Source organism: Oryctolagus cuniculus, chromosome 7 (assembly GCF_051225735.1).
Source record: "Oryctolagus cuniculus isolate XC-2025 breed Fujian yellow rabbit chromosome 7, ASM5122573v1, whole genome shotgun sequence".
Taxonomy (NCBI): domain Eukaryota; kingdom Metazoa; phylum Chordata; class Mammalia; order Lagomorpha; family Leporidae; genus Oryctolagus; species Oryctolagus cuniculus.
In genome coordinates, this window is record NC_142873.1 from 27,895,337 (window position 1) to 27,908,493 (window position 13,157).

General features: G+C 42.1%; 1 protein-coding gene across 1 annotated transcript in view; it reads right to left on the minus strand.

The window, feature by feature from the left end:
- Positions 1-13,157, minus strand: part of F5 (coagulation factor V) — a 70,756-nt gene that overhangs the window by 55,337 nt on the left and 2,262 nt on the right. The window contains exons 2-3 of the mRNA XM_008264079.5: positions 11,488-11,579; positions 294-416 (exon numbers count right to left, since the gene is read on the minus strand). Coding sequence (XP_008262301.3) covers positions 294-416; positions 11,488-11,579 — 215 coding nt within the window. The remainder of the gene's footprint in view (positions 1-293; positions 417-11,487; positions 11,580-13,157) is intronic.

Here is a 13,157-nt window from a genome sequence, read left to right on the forward strand (position 1 = left end):
ATTCCCATTTGATTTTAAAGTGAGCATACTGCAATTCAGAGATACTAGGTAATTTTCCCACCTAACTGTTAATGAACAAGAATCTAGCAAAACAAAAACAAAAACAAAAACCTGAGGTCTATGTGACTCCAGGACCTTATTTCATCTCTGAAACTTACAAATGCAAGAATTTTTACAATTTTATTATCACCAGTTACAAGAAAAAGATTTTCTCCAACAACAAGTGTTATTCAAAAATGGTGTACAAAAATTGCACATTTTCCCTTGTTAGGGAGATATTCAATTTCTCTTACCTTCTGAGAATTTGCTGTACTTAATTCCTTGAGGATGGATGCTTAAGGGTTTGTCTGCCTTGTTCTTAAAGTGAACTTTCATGATGTCTCCAACTTCAGCATATAAAGTAGGCCCAAGAAGTCCTATGGGAAAAAAAAAAGACATTTAAAACACGTCTGTGTTTAAGATTGTCAAAGACAGAGCTACCAAGCGGAAAGTTTGCAAGTAGTTATTGCCATTCCTCTTGCTCCTAAAGCTGACCTGCTTATCTTCAATCTAGAGATGTTGCCAGCTCATTAACTCTACATTAGGTTTAGTCACAGAAAAAACAAGAGGACAGGAACACTTGACCTGGACCCAAAGCAGGTGAAGAGAGTAGGGGAATACTTCTGGCAATGTCAATCTTCTGTGATCCTTTGTCTTTCCTTAGATACTTCTTCCTCTGGTCAAGGAAAGGAAGATTCATTTTCAATTATGCTGGGTGATATGAGGTTTTCTCCCAGGAGAGACCTCAGAGACCTCAGTGAAGTAAGGGAACAAATCGTGCAGATCTGGCTTTGAGGCAAGTCCAAATCTGCAAATCAGGAGTGAGCTTCATGCATCCAAGGAGCAGTAAGAAAAACTGCCTGGACTGAATGAGAAGGGATGAGGTGGTGGTGATGGGGGGGGGGGGGGCGGTGGGGAGAGGAGAGGAGCAGTGCACATCACATGAGGCCTATGGGTGCTAAGGACTTTGGGTTTTCCTCTAAGTGGAATGGGAAATCACTGGCATTTTGTGCAGAAGAGACATGATCTCATGTTTAAAAGTGCATCTAGCTGCCATGTACAGGGTAGTCTGTGTAGCAAGAAGAATGGAAGTAGAGTGATGTGGCCCTATAGGGATGGGACAACAGTGTATTGGGCCAGCATGTGCAACATTGAAGTGGTAAAAAAAGTATTTGCATTCTGGATGTAATCAAAGATAATGATAGGGGCTGGCACCTCAGCTCACTAGGCTAATCCTTCACCTGCGGCGTCGGCACCCCGGGGTTCTAGTCCCAGTTGGGGCTCTGAAATCTGTCCCGGTTGCTCCTCTTCCAGTCCAGCTCTCTGCTGAGGCCTGGGAGTGCAGTGGAGGATGGCCCAGGTCCTTGGGCCCTGTATCCGCATGGGAGACCAGGAGAAGCACCTGGCTCTTGGCTTCCAATCAGCACGGTGTGCCGGTCACAACGCGCCGGTCGCAGCAGCCACCTGAGGGGTGAACCAATGGAAAAAGGAAGACCTTTTTCTCTGTCTCTCTCTCTCTCTCTCTCTCTCTCACTGTCTAACTCTGCCTGTCAAAAAAAAAAAAAAAAAAAAAAAGATAATGATAGCAGAACTTTTTCTAATGGATTTAATGTGGCATGTGTGAGAGAGAAGTTAGATGATTACAAGGTTTTTGATGTGAGCAACTGGGCAAATAATGTTATCAGTTACTAGGATGAGGAACACAGTGGGGATAGCACGTTAAAGATACAGAAAGTGAGAGAGGTTTCACTTGCTACATTCCAGGTACTGTGCTGGGTCCCAGGGCTACCTGGTAAGTAAGAAACAGTCGCTGTGCTCAGTAGGACCTACTGCTGACAAATACCATGGGAGCAGAGGGCAGGACCAATGTTATCTGAGGAATCAGACAGCAAGTTGATATCCAAGTCAGAACTTTGGTGAATTTTACATCAGAATTCCTTAAAGTATAGTCCTTGGGGTGTCTGTATCAGAATAACCTGGGGTCGTACTCAAAGGCAGATTCTCAGCACCTCAGCCCTGGTGAAACTGAGTTCCTGGAGGCAGAGCACATGAATCTGCATTTTGACATATGAGCCCAGTGATTGTGGTGTCTTTAAAACTTGATGATCTATTGCCAAAAGCCCCATTTCAAATGAGGAACAAGAATCCACTGCTCTCACTTCCCAGCCATCCATCAGCTTGCATGAGACTGAATTCTGGCCATTAGGAATCCTGGAGACACATGGAGGTTAGAGCCATCATGATGTTCACCTGGGTCAGGGGTGGTAACTACAATAGGACTTTCACTTACTGTTCCCTTAGGATACCCAATCACTGTAAGTTCTTGCATTAATCCTCACCACCAGTCTTCAAGGTAGATACTAATTTCTTCAGTCTACAGATATGGAAACTGAAGTCAGATAATCCAGATATCTCACCTGATGTCATGCAGCTAATAATAGGTAAAGCCATGATTTAAGCTTAAATCTGCTTGACTCTACTCACCTTTAAACCGCTTCTTCATGCTACACCCCCACCTTATATTTATTCCTTCAACAATAAAACAAATATTAAGTGTTCCTATTAACCTAGGTATCAGAAAGCAATGTTGCATAAGGGTAATATTTCATGACTTCATAGGGCTTATATGATATTAAGAGGGGCTGGTGTTGTGGCATAGTGGATAAAGCTGCTGCCTGCCATGCCAGCATCCCATATGGGCACCAGTTTGAGTCCTGGCTATTACACTTCCAATCCACCTCCCTGCTAATGGCCTGGGAAAGCAGTGGAGGATGGCTCAAGTGCCTGGACCCCTAAACCCATGTGGGAAACCCAAAGGAAGCTTCTAGCTCTTGGCTTTGGATCAGCCCATCTCCAGCCATTGTGGCCATTTGGGGAGTGAAGCAGCAGATGGAAGACTCTCTGTGTCTCTCCTAGATCCCCATCCCCTGTAAATCTGCCTTCCAAATAAATAAATAAATCTTTTTTAAAAGATAGTAGGAAATATAGATTTTAACAGTCACCCAAATATTTAATTATGGACTGTGGTAAGTATCACAAAAGAAAAGTACAGGATATTCTGTAGACTATTTGGCAGAGGAACTTAGTCTAATTTTGGAGGCAGAGAAAGGGTCAGAGTTGGGGAACACTTCCCTGAAGAAGTGATACTTTAACTGAGACCAAAAAGCAGAGAGGCAGAGCCATGGGCAAGGGCATTCTGGGCAGAGGGGTGAGCGTGTACAAAGATCCCGAGGTGCCATAAACTTGGCCTATTAGATAACCAGCAGATGGTCACAGCAGAGCTCAGTAGATAAGATGGTGAGGCAGAAGTTAAAGCTGAAGGCATCATCAGATGCTCGATCATCCAGGATATCATGGGTCTTTTAGTTTGGCCTTTAATCCAAAAGTATCTAGAATCCATTAAAGAGCTTTTAGCTGGGGGACAACATTGTCCGGAATTTTATTTTGAAATCTGTTGCTACTCTGTGGAGGATAATCAGGGGGCAAACCACAGTGGATCCTGAAGAAAGAAGTTAGTCACTAAGATCAGGGCTATGGCGGTGGAGAGAATGAAGAAAGAACACAGTGGAATTGCTAAAGAGATTAAATGGGCAGGACTTGTCAATGAATTGGTCAGGGGTGAGAGAGATCAAATTTGCACGGATGGTCATGATGTTCTGGTCTGAGGAGCTGGTGGTTGATGTTGCTATTCTCTGAAAGAGAGAGCACTGTTGGAGGTTTTTTTTTTTTTTTTTTTTTTTGATAGATGCAGTAGGCAGAATAATTCTCCTCTTCCAGATGTTCATGTCTTGATCCTTGGGACCTGTGAATATGTGAACCTATATGGCAAAAAGGCCTCTGCATCTATGATTAAGGATCTTGAGATGGAGAGGGTTTCCTGGGTTATCTAGGTTAGCTCTGGGTACTCAGAAGTGTCTTTATAAGACAATACAAGAGAATCTTAGAAAAGTATTAGAAGATGCTACTCTGCTGGTTTTGAAGATGAAGGAAAGGGCTATGAACTAATGAAAGTTGGCCACTTCTACTAACTAGGCAAGGCAAGGAGATGATTCTCCTCTAGAGCCCAAAATAACACAGCTCTGCCAAAGCCTTGATTTTAACCTGTGAAACCCACTTTGAATTTCTGACATCCAGAACTGCAAATATAAGAGAATGATTACATGTATGCTGTGGTAAGCCATTAGGTTGGTGGTAATTTGTAACCATGGAAATGGGAAACTACAATCTCTGGAATAGTGGTCCCTTCTTTCCCTACTCCTATCTTTCTACAATTGCCCTAGTTCTTTTACAAAACTTCCAGCCCTGGAATCTATCCTGATATTGTGCCTGAAGCGTTCTGTTGATTTGTTTTGGGACCATGGAAATAAAAAGTTCAATATTCGTTTTAGACATGGTTTACAAAACCTTGGAAGTGAAATTGTTGGGGGATAAAGGGGCTTGCTCACGATTAGTCAATGGTATTGCTGGGACTAGGACTCAGGCTTTTAGACTCCTGAGTCAGCGCTTTCTCTACTACCTTCCATAGAGCAGGTTTATGCCCCTGATCTTTCCGGAATAGCCCAGGTGTCTACACATTTTTGGACTCTACCATCTGACCCCTTCTTTTCTGACTGCCACCCTCCATCTTGGCTTCCTTTGGAAGAACCCTACTGGATACTCCCCCAGGTTTGGGCTGCCCATGAGACTAACAGAGTGCTGAGAGTGCTGACTCATTGTGTGCTGCATTTAGTTGCTATGGTTTTGTTGCTTGGTTGATTTGTTGGTTGGCATCACAGGGGCACAAATGCCAGATACCCAGAACAAGCCTCCCAAGTTATTTAACTTCATAAGACCTCTCATTTTGATGAACTGTTTGAGTTATTTATTCAGCCTCCCTTCCTGCTTCTTCAGGATTATGGTAAAACAAAGGGATGCTTTCATAAATGCAAATCAAATACTTTTATGCATGTAAGCAAGCATTTGACTGAGTGATTTTTGAGTTGCTCTTTAGCTTATTCATTAGCCTTTCTCACCCCTCTTCAGCATCCAGAGCTGGATTAAAGGAAGAAATGGCTTATCTTGGAGTTTGAGGAATAAAGCACAGCAGGTAAGCAATTTCACGTAGTTGTAGTTAAAAAGGACTGCAGGAGATCAGCTAATCCAATCCCTGCTGTCAGGTAAAGAATGAATTACATAACACAAACAGCCCATTGTTGCAGCTATTTTAAAAGTCCCTTGAGGACAAACATTTTATAATCTTCCTTGAAAATATGCAGACTCATGCCTTACTATTTTAAAACCCAAGAAGGATTCCTGAAAATGAGTCCAGCCCTTCCACCTGTCCACATGTCCATAATCTTGCTGGACACCCATCTTCAGATCTCAATTCTGCAGTCCAGTCCCTGCAATAACTCTGGGCTCAGCTCAAATCATACTGACCAGATGAGCGGAGCAGAAAATAGGGCAAAGATACAAATAACATAGGATTTGACTGGGAAATGGAAGGAGTCATGTGGTTAGATCTGTACTCAGATCCAGATCTTTTCAATCAGAGTCTGAGGCTCTTCCTTCACACCAGACTTTCCTTCTTGTCTGAACCACCATTGGGATGCAAACAAGAGTAAGATCTTCCCATCAGGGCCTCACAGTTCAGCAATTTTGGGTGTTCAAGAAGAGGCTACATAAAAATGGATGTCAAAATGCCTCAGGTCACAGAAAACAAATATGAGAAACACTGAAAGTGACAGAAAAGTAATATTCAAAGTGCAAAGGGCTTAACCACAATCAGAGGCTGTTCTCATCAACTATCAAGGTCTACTTCTAATTACTATAGGTTAAGTCAGAAAATCTTGGTTAGGTAGTCTTCTGAAAGGATTTCAATCACAATTCCCTCCTCAAAAACTACTGATGTTTCCTTCTTACTTAAAGTCTCCCACTTGATGTTGATCCTTTCTGTCACTATGACACTCAGCACAATGTCTTAAACAGCAAAGGCATTAACATTTAGCTAACTTGCCAAAAGCCACAAAACTTACAGCTCCAAATATCTGCCAATTCCTGTTTACCAAGCCTAACAAATACATTACCCAGTTCACTTCCCCCTGTGGCCACCTATAGTTTTATTTAATCAGATGGTTTGCAAAGTTCTACCATAAATGCTAAGTTTGGACACGGAGCTAAGAAAATGAATAGACTCTGTGCTGGAAGACAGGAGGCCCCTCAACTTCCTGTCCATGATGACAAACTTAATTTTACAGACAACTGTCCCCCTCCCTAGTCACCCCCCTCAATGAGGGTAGAAGCTTTTCTACCAAAGGCGAGCCAATTCAAGCTTCAATTCCAGTGCTTCCTGCTTCTTCTGAGTCTAGCTCCACCGCTTATTTACTCTCAAATGTCTCTATTCTGTCTTTTTGCTATTGGCTTCTTCCCTTAAATACTTTTGTTTTGTTTTTCTTTTTATAAAACCCCAAAATATCCTTAGATCTCTCATTGACCCCAACCCAAACTATGCAGTCTCCCTCCCATTTGGATTAAAGTTTCAGGAAAGAGTTATCTATAAGTCCCTCCATTCACTCCTTAGCTACCTGCCATCTGATTTTATCCAACAATTCCATAACAAGATACGTGGTTTTGGCCCTTATAGTAGTTCTTACAAGTTCTCTTGGTAGCATTTGACCCCTTGCTTCCAGGATACCACATTCTCTGGCTTTCCTCTTCCCTCTCTGGGCAGACTTTCTGAAGTTTCCTGGTCAATTTGTTTTTTCTTGGCTCGTGCCTGGGACCTTATTGTTTCTTAAAGTTCTGGCTGCAGCCTTCTCCTCTCTTCATATATACTCCCCGAATGATCTAACATCCTCTCAAAGCTTCCTCTACCACTTTGTTTCAAAGGCTTTATCTACGTTTGTTCCAAAGGCTCACAGATGTGTGTGTGTGTGTGTGTGCGTGTGTATACATATATCAGTTCTGTCTCTTAGGACCAGACAACTATACCCACCTTCTCATGTGACATCTATAGGTAGATATTTCATAGATATTGCAAACTCCAAATCTAAGCTCACCACCTTCCCTCACAAACCTCCTTTTCCTAAATTTTATTTCTTATTGAATGGTAACTCTGCTATTCAATCCAGAAATCTAAAATCAACAGTAATTCCTCTCTCTTCCTCATTATTTCCATCCAGTGACTAACCAAGCTTAGTTGGAATCCATCTCAACTTCTCTGCTGGTTTCTTCCTTTTGTAAAATAATGCTTAATTTGGAGGCCGGCGCTGTGGCGCAGCAGGTTAATGCCCTGGCCTGAAGCACCAGCATCCCATATGAGCGCCGGTTCTAGTCCCGGCTGCTCCTCTTCCTTACCAGCTCTCTGCTGTGGCCTGGGATAGCAGTAGAAGACAGCCCAAGTGCTTGGGCTCCTGCACCCACATGGGAGACCTAGAAGAAGCTCCTGGCTCCTGGCTTCAGATCGGCACAGCTCCAGCCCTTGCGGCCATCTAGGGAGTGAACCAGAGGATGGAAGACCTTTCTCTCTGTCTCTGCCTCTAGCTGTAGCTCTGTCTTTCAAATAAATAAAATAAATCTTTTAACAATATAATGCTTAATCATTTTTACTTTATTTGAGAGATAGTGTGAGAGAAAAGGAAAAAAGATATTCCATCTGCTGGTTCACTCCCTCAAATGCCTGCAACAGCCAGGGTTAGGCTGGGCCAAAGCCAGGAACCCAGAACTCAATCTAGGTCCCCCTTGTCACTGGCAGGAATCCAGGTAATTGAGTCATCACCTGCTTCCTCCCTGGGGTGCACATTGTGAGAAAGTTGAATAGGAAATGGAGGAGCCAGAACTTCAACCAGATGCTCCAATATGGGATGCAGGCATCCTGAGTGGCAGTTTAACCTCTGCACTAAATGCCCACCCTCTTACTTCCTGTTTCTTTTCTTTCTTTTTCTTTAAAGATTAATTTATTTATTTGAAAGGCAGAGTTGAGAGATGATAGAGATCGAGATCAAGATAGAGATAGAGATGAGAAAGGAGAGAGAGACAGAGACAGAGAGAGAGAGAGAGAGAGAGAGATTCGCTCTGCTGGTTTACTCTCCAATGGCTACATTGGCCAGAACTGGGCCAGGCTGAAGACAGGAACAAGGAGTTTCTTCTGGGTCTCCCTCATGGGTATAGGAGCACAAGTACTTGGGCTATCCTCTACTGTTTTCCCAGGCCATTAGCTGGGAGCTGGATTGCAAGGGCACCCATATGGGATACTAGCATTGCAGGTGGCAGCTTTACCTGCTATGCCACAACACTAGCCTCTCTTCTAGTTTCTTACCTGAATTGACACCATTCCCCCATAACTCTTTTTCCAATCTGTTCTTTGCATTATGATAGAATAATTTTTCTAATGCATGAATTTGAACTTGTCTTCCTCTTGATTAAAATTGTTCAGTGACTCCCTGTTCCCCTCAAGAAAAGCCATATGTGGCTCCTGATAGGTTGTGTCCCCATCTGAATACATCTCTTGCTAATTCCTTCCTGGAATTTTGTGCTCCACTGTGCTGATCCAGTTATGCTTCCTCAAATGCCACCATACTCTCTCACCTCTAAACTTTTACATGTACTGCTTCCTTGGTCTAAAATTCATCTCCCTTCACCCCTGCTGCCTCACCCAGTTGGTTTCCCAAGATCCTACTCTATTTTCAGCTTTCCACTTAGAATAGGAAGTCTTCCTTGACAGATCTCCTGTGTCCTCCTATAGAATTATCATTATAGTTCTTTCTTATTACTAAACTAAATGAGAATATATAAGTGAATGAGGAAATATGAATATGTAGATATCTATAGTACTTTTTGTATGATCAAAAAAAGCATGATTGATAACATCAGCAACAACAGCTACACTGTAATTGACATTTATTGAGACCTGTTTTTTTGTTATCTTTGAGTACTTCCTCCTGATTCACTCCGTTTATCCTCACAACATTTCTGGAAGGCAAGAGTTAGTTCCAAGTGCTGGAGTTACACAGAAGAGGAAGAGCTAATTCTACTTGCAGGGAACAGGAGTCAATAGAGTCCCAGAGAGGACATGGCCTCTGGGTTGGCTGGAGTGGAAGCCATGGTCATGGCTAGGGTTAAAAGCCTGGGAAGAGTAGACAGGGAAAATGAAAAGAATGGGAAGGAAAGTCAGAGGAAAACCAGGCCAAGTAACACTAGGGAACCAGTTAAGAAGATGGCTCCGGGCCGGCGCTGTGGCTCACTTGGTTAACCTTCCACCTGAGGCGCCGGTATCCCGTATGGGTGCCGGGTTCTAGTCCCACTTGCTCCTCTTCCAGCCCAGCTTTCTGCTGTGGTCGGGGAAGGCAGTAGAGGATGGCCCAGGTGCTTGGGACCCTGTACCCACATGAAAGACCAGGAGAAAGCACCTGGCTCCTGGCTTCAGATCGGCGCAGCACAGGCCGTAGCAGCCATTTCGGGGGTGAACCAATGGAAGGAAGACATTTCTCTCTGTCTCTCTCTCTCACTATCTATATCTCTGTCAAATAAATAAAAAAATAAAATTTAAAAAAAGAAGATGGCTTCAAGAAAGGAGACTGTTGAATATCCTAGTAATATCTAGTATAAAAGAACTGAGAAAGGGTTGGCATGTGGTTAAGCCACTGCCTATGATTCTGGAATCACACATGAGCACTGACTTGAGTCCTGGCTCCTCTACTTCCAGTCCAGCTCCCTGCTAATGTGCCTGTGAAAGCAAAGAAGATGACCCACGTGCTTGGGCCCCTGTTACTCACATGGGCAAACTGGATGGAGTCCCAGGTTCTTGGCTTTGGCTTGGTCTTACCCCAGCCATTGTGGCCATTTGGGGAGTGAACCAGCAGATGGAAGATCTCGATCTCTCTCTGTCTTTCCCGTCTGTCTGTGTGACTCTGCCTTTCATAAAATTAATACATCTTAACAAAAAAAATACCAAAAAAAAAAAAAAAAAAAACAAAAACCATGGGCTCTGGCCTTTCAGAAGTCACAAGTTCTCTTTTCTTGAGGGTAATTTTAATGGACTGGTTCATAATTGAGTACATAGAAGAATGTAGAGAATGATATGGACTCATCATATAGGAATTTGGTAGTGAAGCAAAGGAGAGAAAAGAAAAGGCAGGCAAGGTCAAGGACAGATTTTTTTTTTCTAGATAGAGATGAACCTGAACAGGATTTGGCTTGGTTCAGTTTGGTTTGGTTGTCGATTTCTAACTGAAGGAAAGATTCCAATCAATAAATTGAAGATTAAAGGAGATCAGAGGAGGCAGGGAAGACTTGGATTGATAGCAAAAGTAAAGGATGAGCTTGGGAAAGATGACAGGCCTTTACCTGATTAACGGGGAAAATAGCTGATTTCCTGACAACTAGAGAGTTCTTTTTTGATGGCCTCTATTATTGCTGTGAAATATGGTACCACAGTTAAGATCCTGAACCCCATTCAACCTGGTCTCCTTGACTAAAGAAGAGATGATGAAAAAGCGAGAGAGAGTCTTTAAAAGTCATAGCTATTGTATACATCCCGTTGAATAGAGGGGTGGGCATTATGGTACAAGAGACAAAATGGAATTGATGTGCCCATATCCCATACTGGAGTGACTGTTCAAGTCCCAGATGCCCTCTTTCTGATCTATCTTTCTACTAATGCACCTGGGAGACAGCAGATGATAGCCCAAGTACTTAGATTCCTGCCACCTATGTGAGAGTTCCTAGCTCCTGACTCCTGGCCCAGCCTGGGCTGTTGTAGTTAGCTGGGGAGTGAACTGGTAGATCGAAGATCTCTCTGTCTCTCCCTCACTACCACTCTGCCTTTCACATAAATAAATATTTTAAAAAATAAAAAGGAGAATAGGTGGGGAGAGAGATATAAAAGAATCAGCCATATGTATGTAGACTCATTTTGAATGAGTCTAGGGAACAGATGGAGGCAAAAATTAATTCTATTTAGGTACAGCTGTGTTCATTAAATCAGACCATAAACCCCAGGAAGACATAATTTAGGTCTGCCTTATCCACTCTTGCATCCATAGCACATAATTCCATTCCCAGCTCATAGCAAGTACACAGCTATAGTTTTTTCCATGAATGAATAAAAATCGAAAAGTCTTGAAGTTTCGTTTAGTTCTTTTGATCAAGGTTAAAAGCACAGCCACCTTCTTGAGCATGCTGCCAGTGCAGTTTCACAGGGCTCCATACTCAGAAGGACCTCCTGCTTGGTTTAAAGCTTTGCTGTCACTGTTTTAAAATTGTCAGTTCTCAATAATCTGAACAGGGAGTTCCACATTCTCATTGTGCACTGGGCCCCATGTACCGTATAGCCAATACTGATAAAAAACAACAGCAACAAATTTCTACAAAATGTCACTAAATATTTTAGATAGTTATTGGCATAAAATTATCTATAAAATTTATATTTAAACTTAAAAAATGTATTTTAGAAATATACTTGAGGCTTACCTGAAATGCTAGATTGTGGTTTTTCTTTCTTAAAATATGCTTCATACTCTCTGTAGACAATTTTCTTAAAGGAGGTTCCAGAAGTATTCAAACTGGAAATAAAATACAAAAACTAATTTGAAAGGCATATATGACATTTGCTCATATTATGTAAAATATCTACTATCTTCATATTTCTAGTAAAGTAACAATATTTTTATTATAATTCAGAAATCCAAGCTTTTATTAATATGAACACTAAGCAACATAATTTTTGGTCTGTTCAAAAATAGTCTGTTATTCTGCTATGATAAGGTTTCTTTCAAAAATTTAGGCTAGCTTAAAATTTTATTTTATTTATTTGAAAGGCAGAGTTAGAGAGAGAGAGAGAGATCTTCCATTGGCTATTTCAATCCCCAATGGCTACAACAGCTAGGGCTGGGTTAGGCTGAAGCCAGGAATCCAGAGCTTCTTCTGGGTTTCCCACGTGGATGCAGGGGCCAAATCTCTTAGGCCATCTTCTACTGCTTTCCCAGGTTGTTAGCAGGAAGCTGGGTTGGATGTGGAGCAACTGGGACTAAAACTGCTTCCCATAGGGGTGCTAGCTTTGCAGGAGGTGGCTTTACCCACTATACAGCAATGCCAGCCTCTAGGCTGTTTTAATATTGTTATAATCAATTTTATAAAAAGAACTCAAGATCATGATGCAATGCCAGACTTTATATTTAGGTTTTAAATGATTGAAAATATGACCAAATCCTCTATGAATGAGTAGGCAGGGCAGAGTTTTGGTGCAGCAGTTCAGGCATCTTTTGGGGTGCCTGCATCCCATGTCAGAGTAACTGGATTAGTGTCCTTGTCCCGCTTTCCAATTCTACCTTCCTCCTCATGTTCACCTTGGAGGGCAGCAGGGGATGGTTCAAGTGGCTTAGGTCCTTTCCACCCATGTAGGAGACTCAGGTTGTATTATGGCCTCCTGGCTTTGTCCTGGCCCAGCACTCACTATTGTGGGGGCTAAACCCGGAGATGGAAGATCTCTCTATCTCTATGCTTTTCAAAGAAGTGAAAAGTAAAAAAATAGAAAAGAAATAAATATGAAAGTTATTTTTCAACTGATTAATCAAATACATCTTTCTAAAATTCTCTTTCAGAGAGAAAGTTTTAAGCTACTGGGAAACATTGCAAATTAGTATCAATCTGCTGTAGTTTATTTCTAGTTTATAAGTTGGAATAAGAATAAGAGCTCTGGAATTTATACTGGAAACAAACAACCAAAAAATTGTTCAAGGAGATAGAGTGGATAAATATTGATGTAGTTGATAAATAGCAGAGCCAAGATTTAAAAAGATTAAACTGGGGTGGACGTTAGCGCTGGTTTGGGGACAACTGAACCCCAAATCACAGTGCTTGGGTTCAAGTCTTGGCTCCATTCCTGATTCCAGCTTCCTGCTAATTTGCACCTTGGATGCAACAAGTGATGTCTCAAAGGGATTCAGAACCTCTACCCACACGGAAGACCTGGATGAAGTTCCCGACTTCTGGTTTCAGGTTGACCCCACCCCAGGCATTGCAGGCATCTGGGGAGTGAACCAGTCATTGGAAATTCTCTGTCTCTCTCTGCTTCTCAATTAAACAACAATAAAAAATAAAAGCAAAACAAAAAGATTCAAACTTCCCTTCGCCCACAGCCA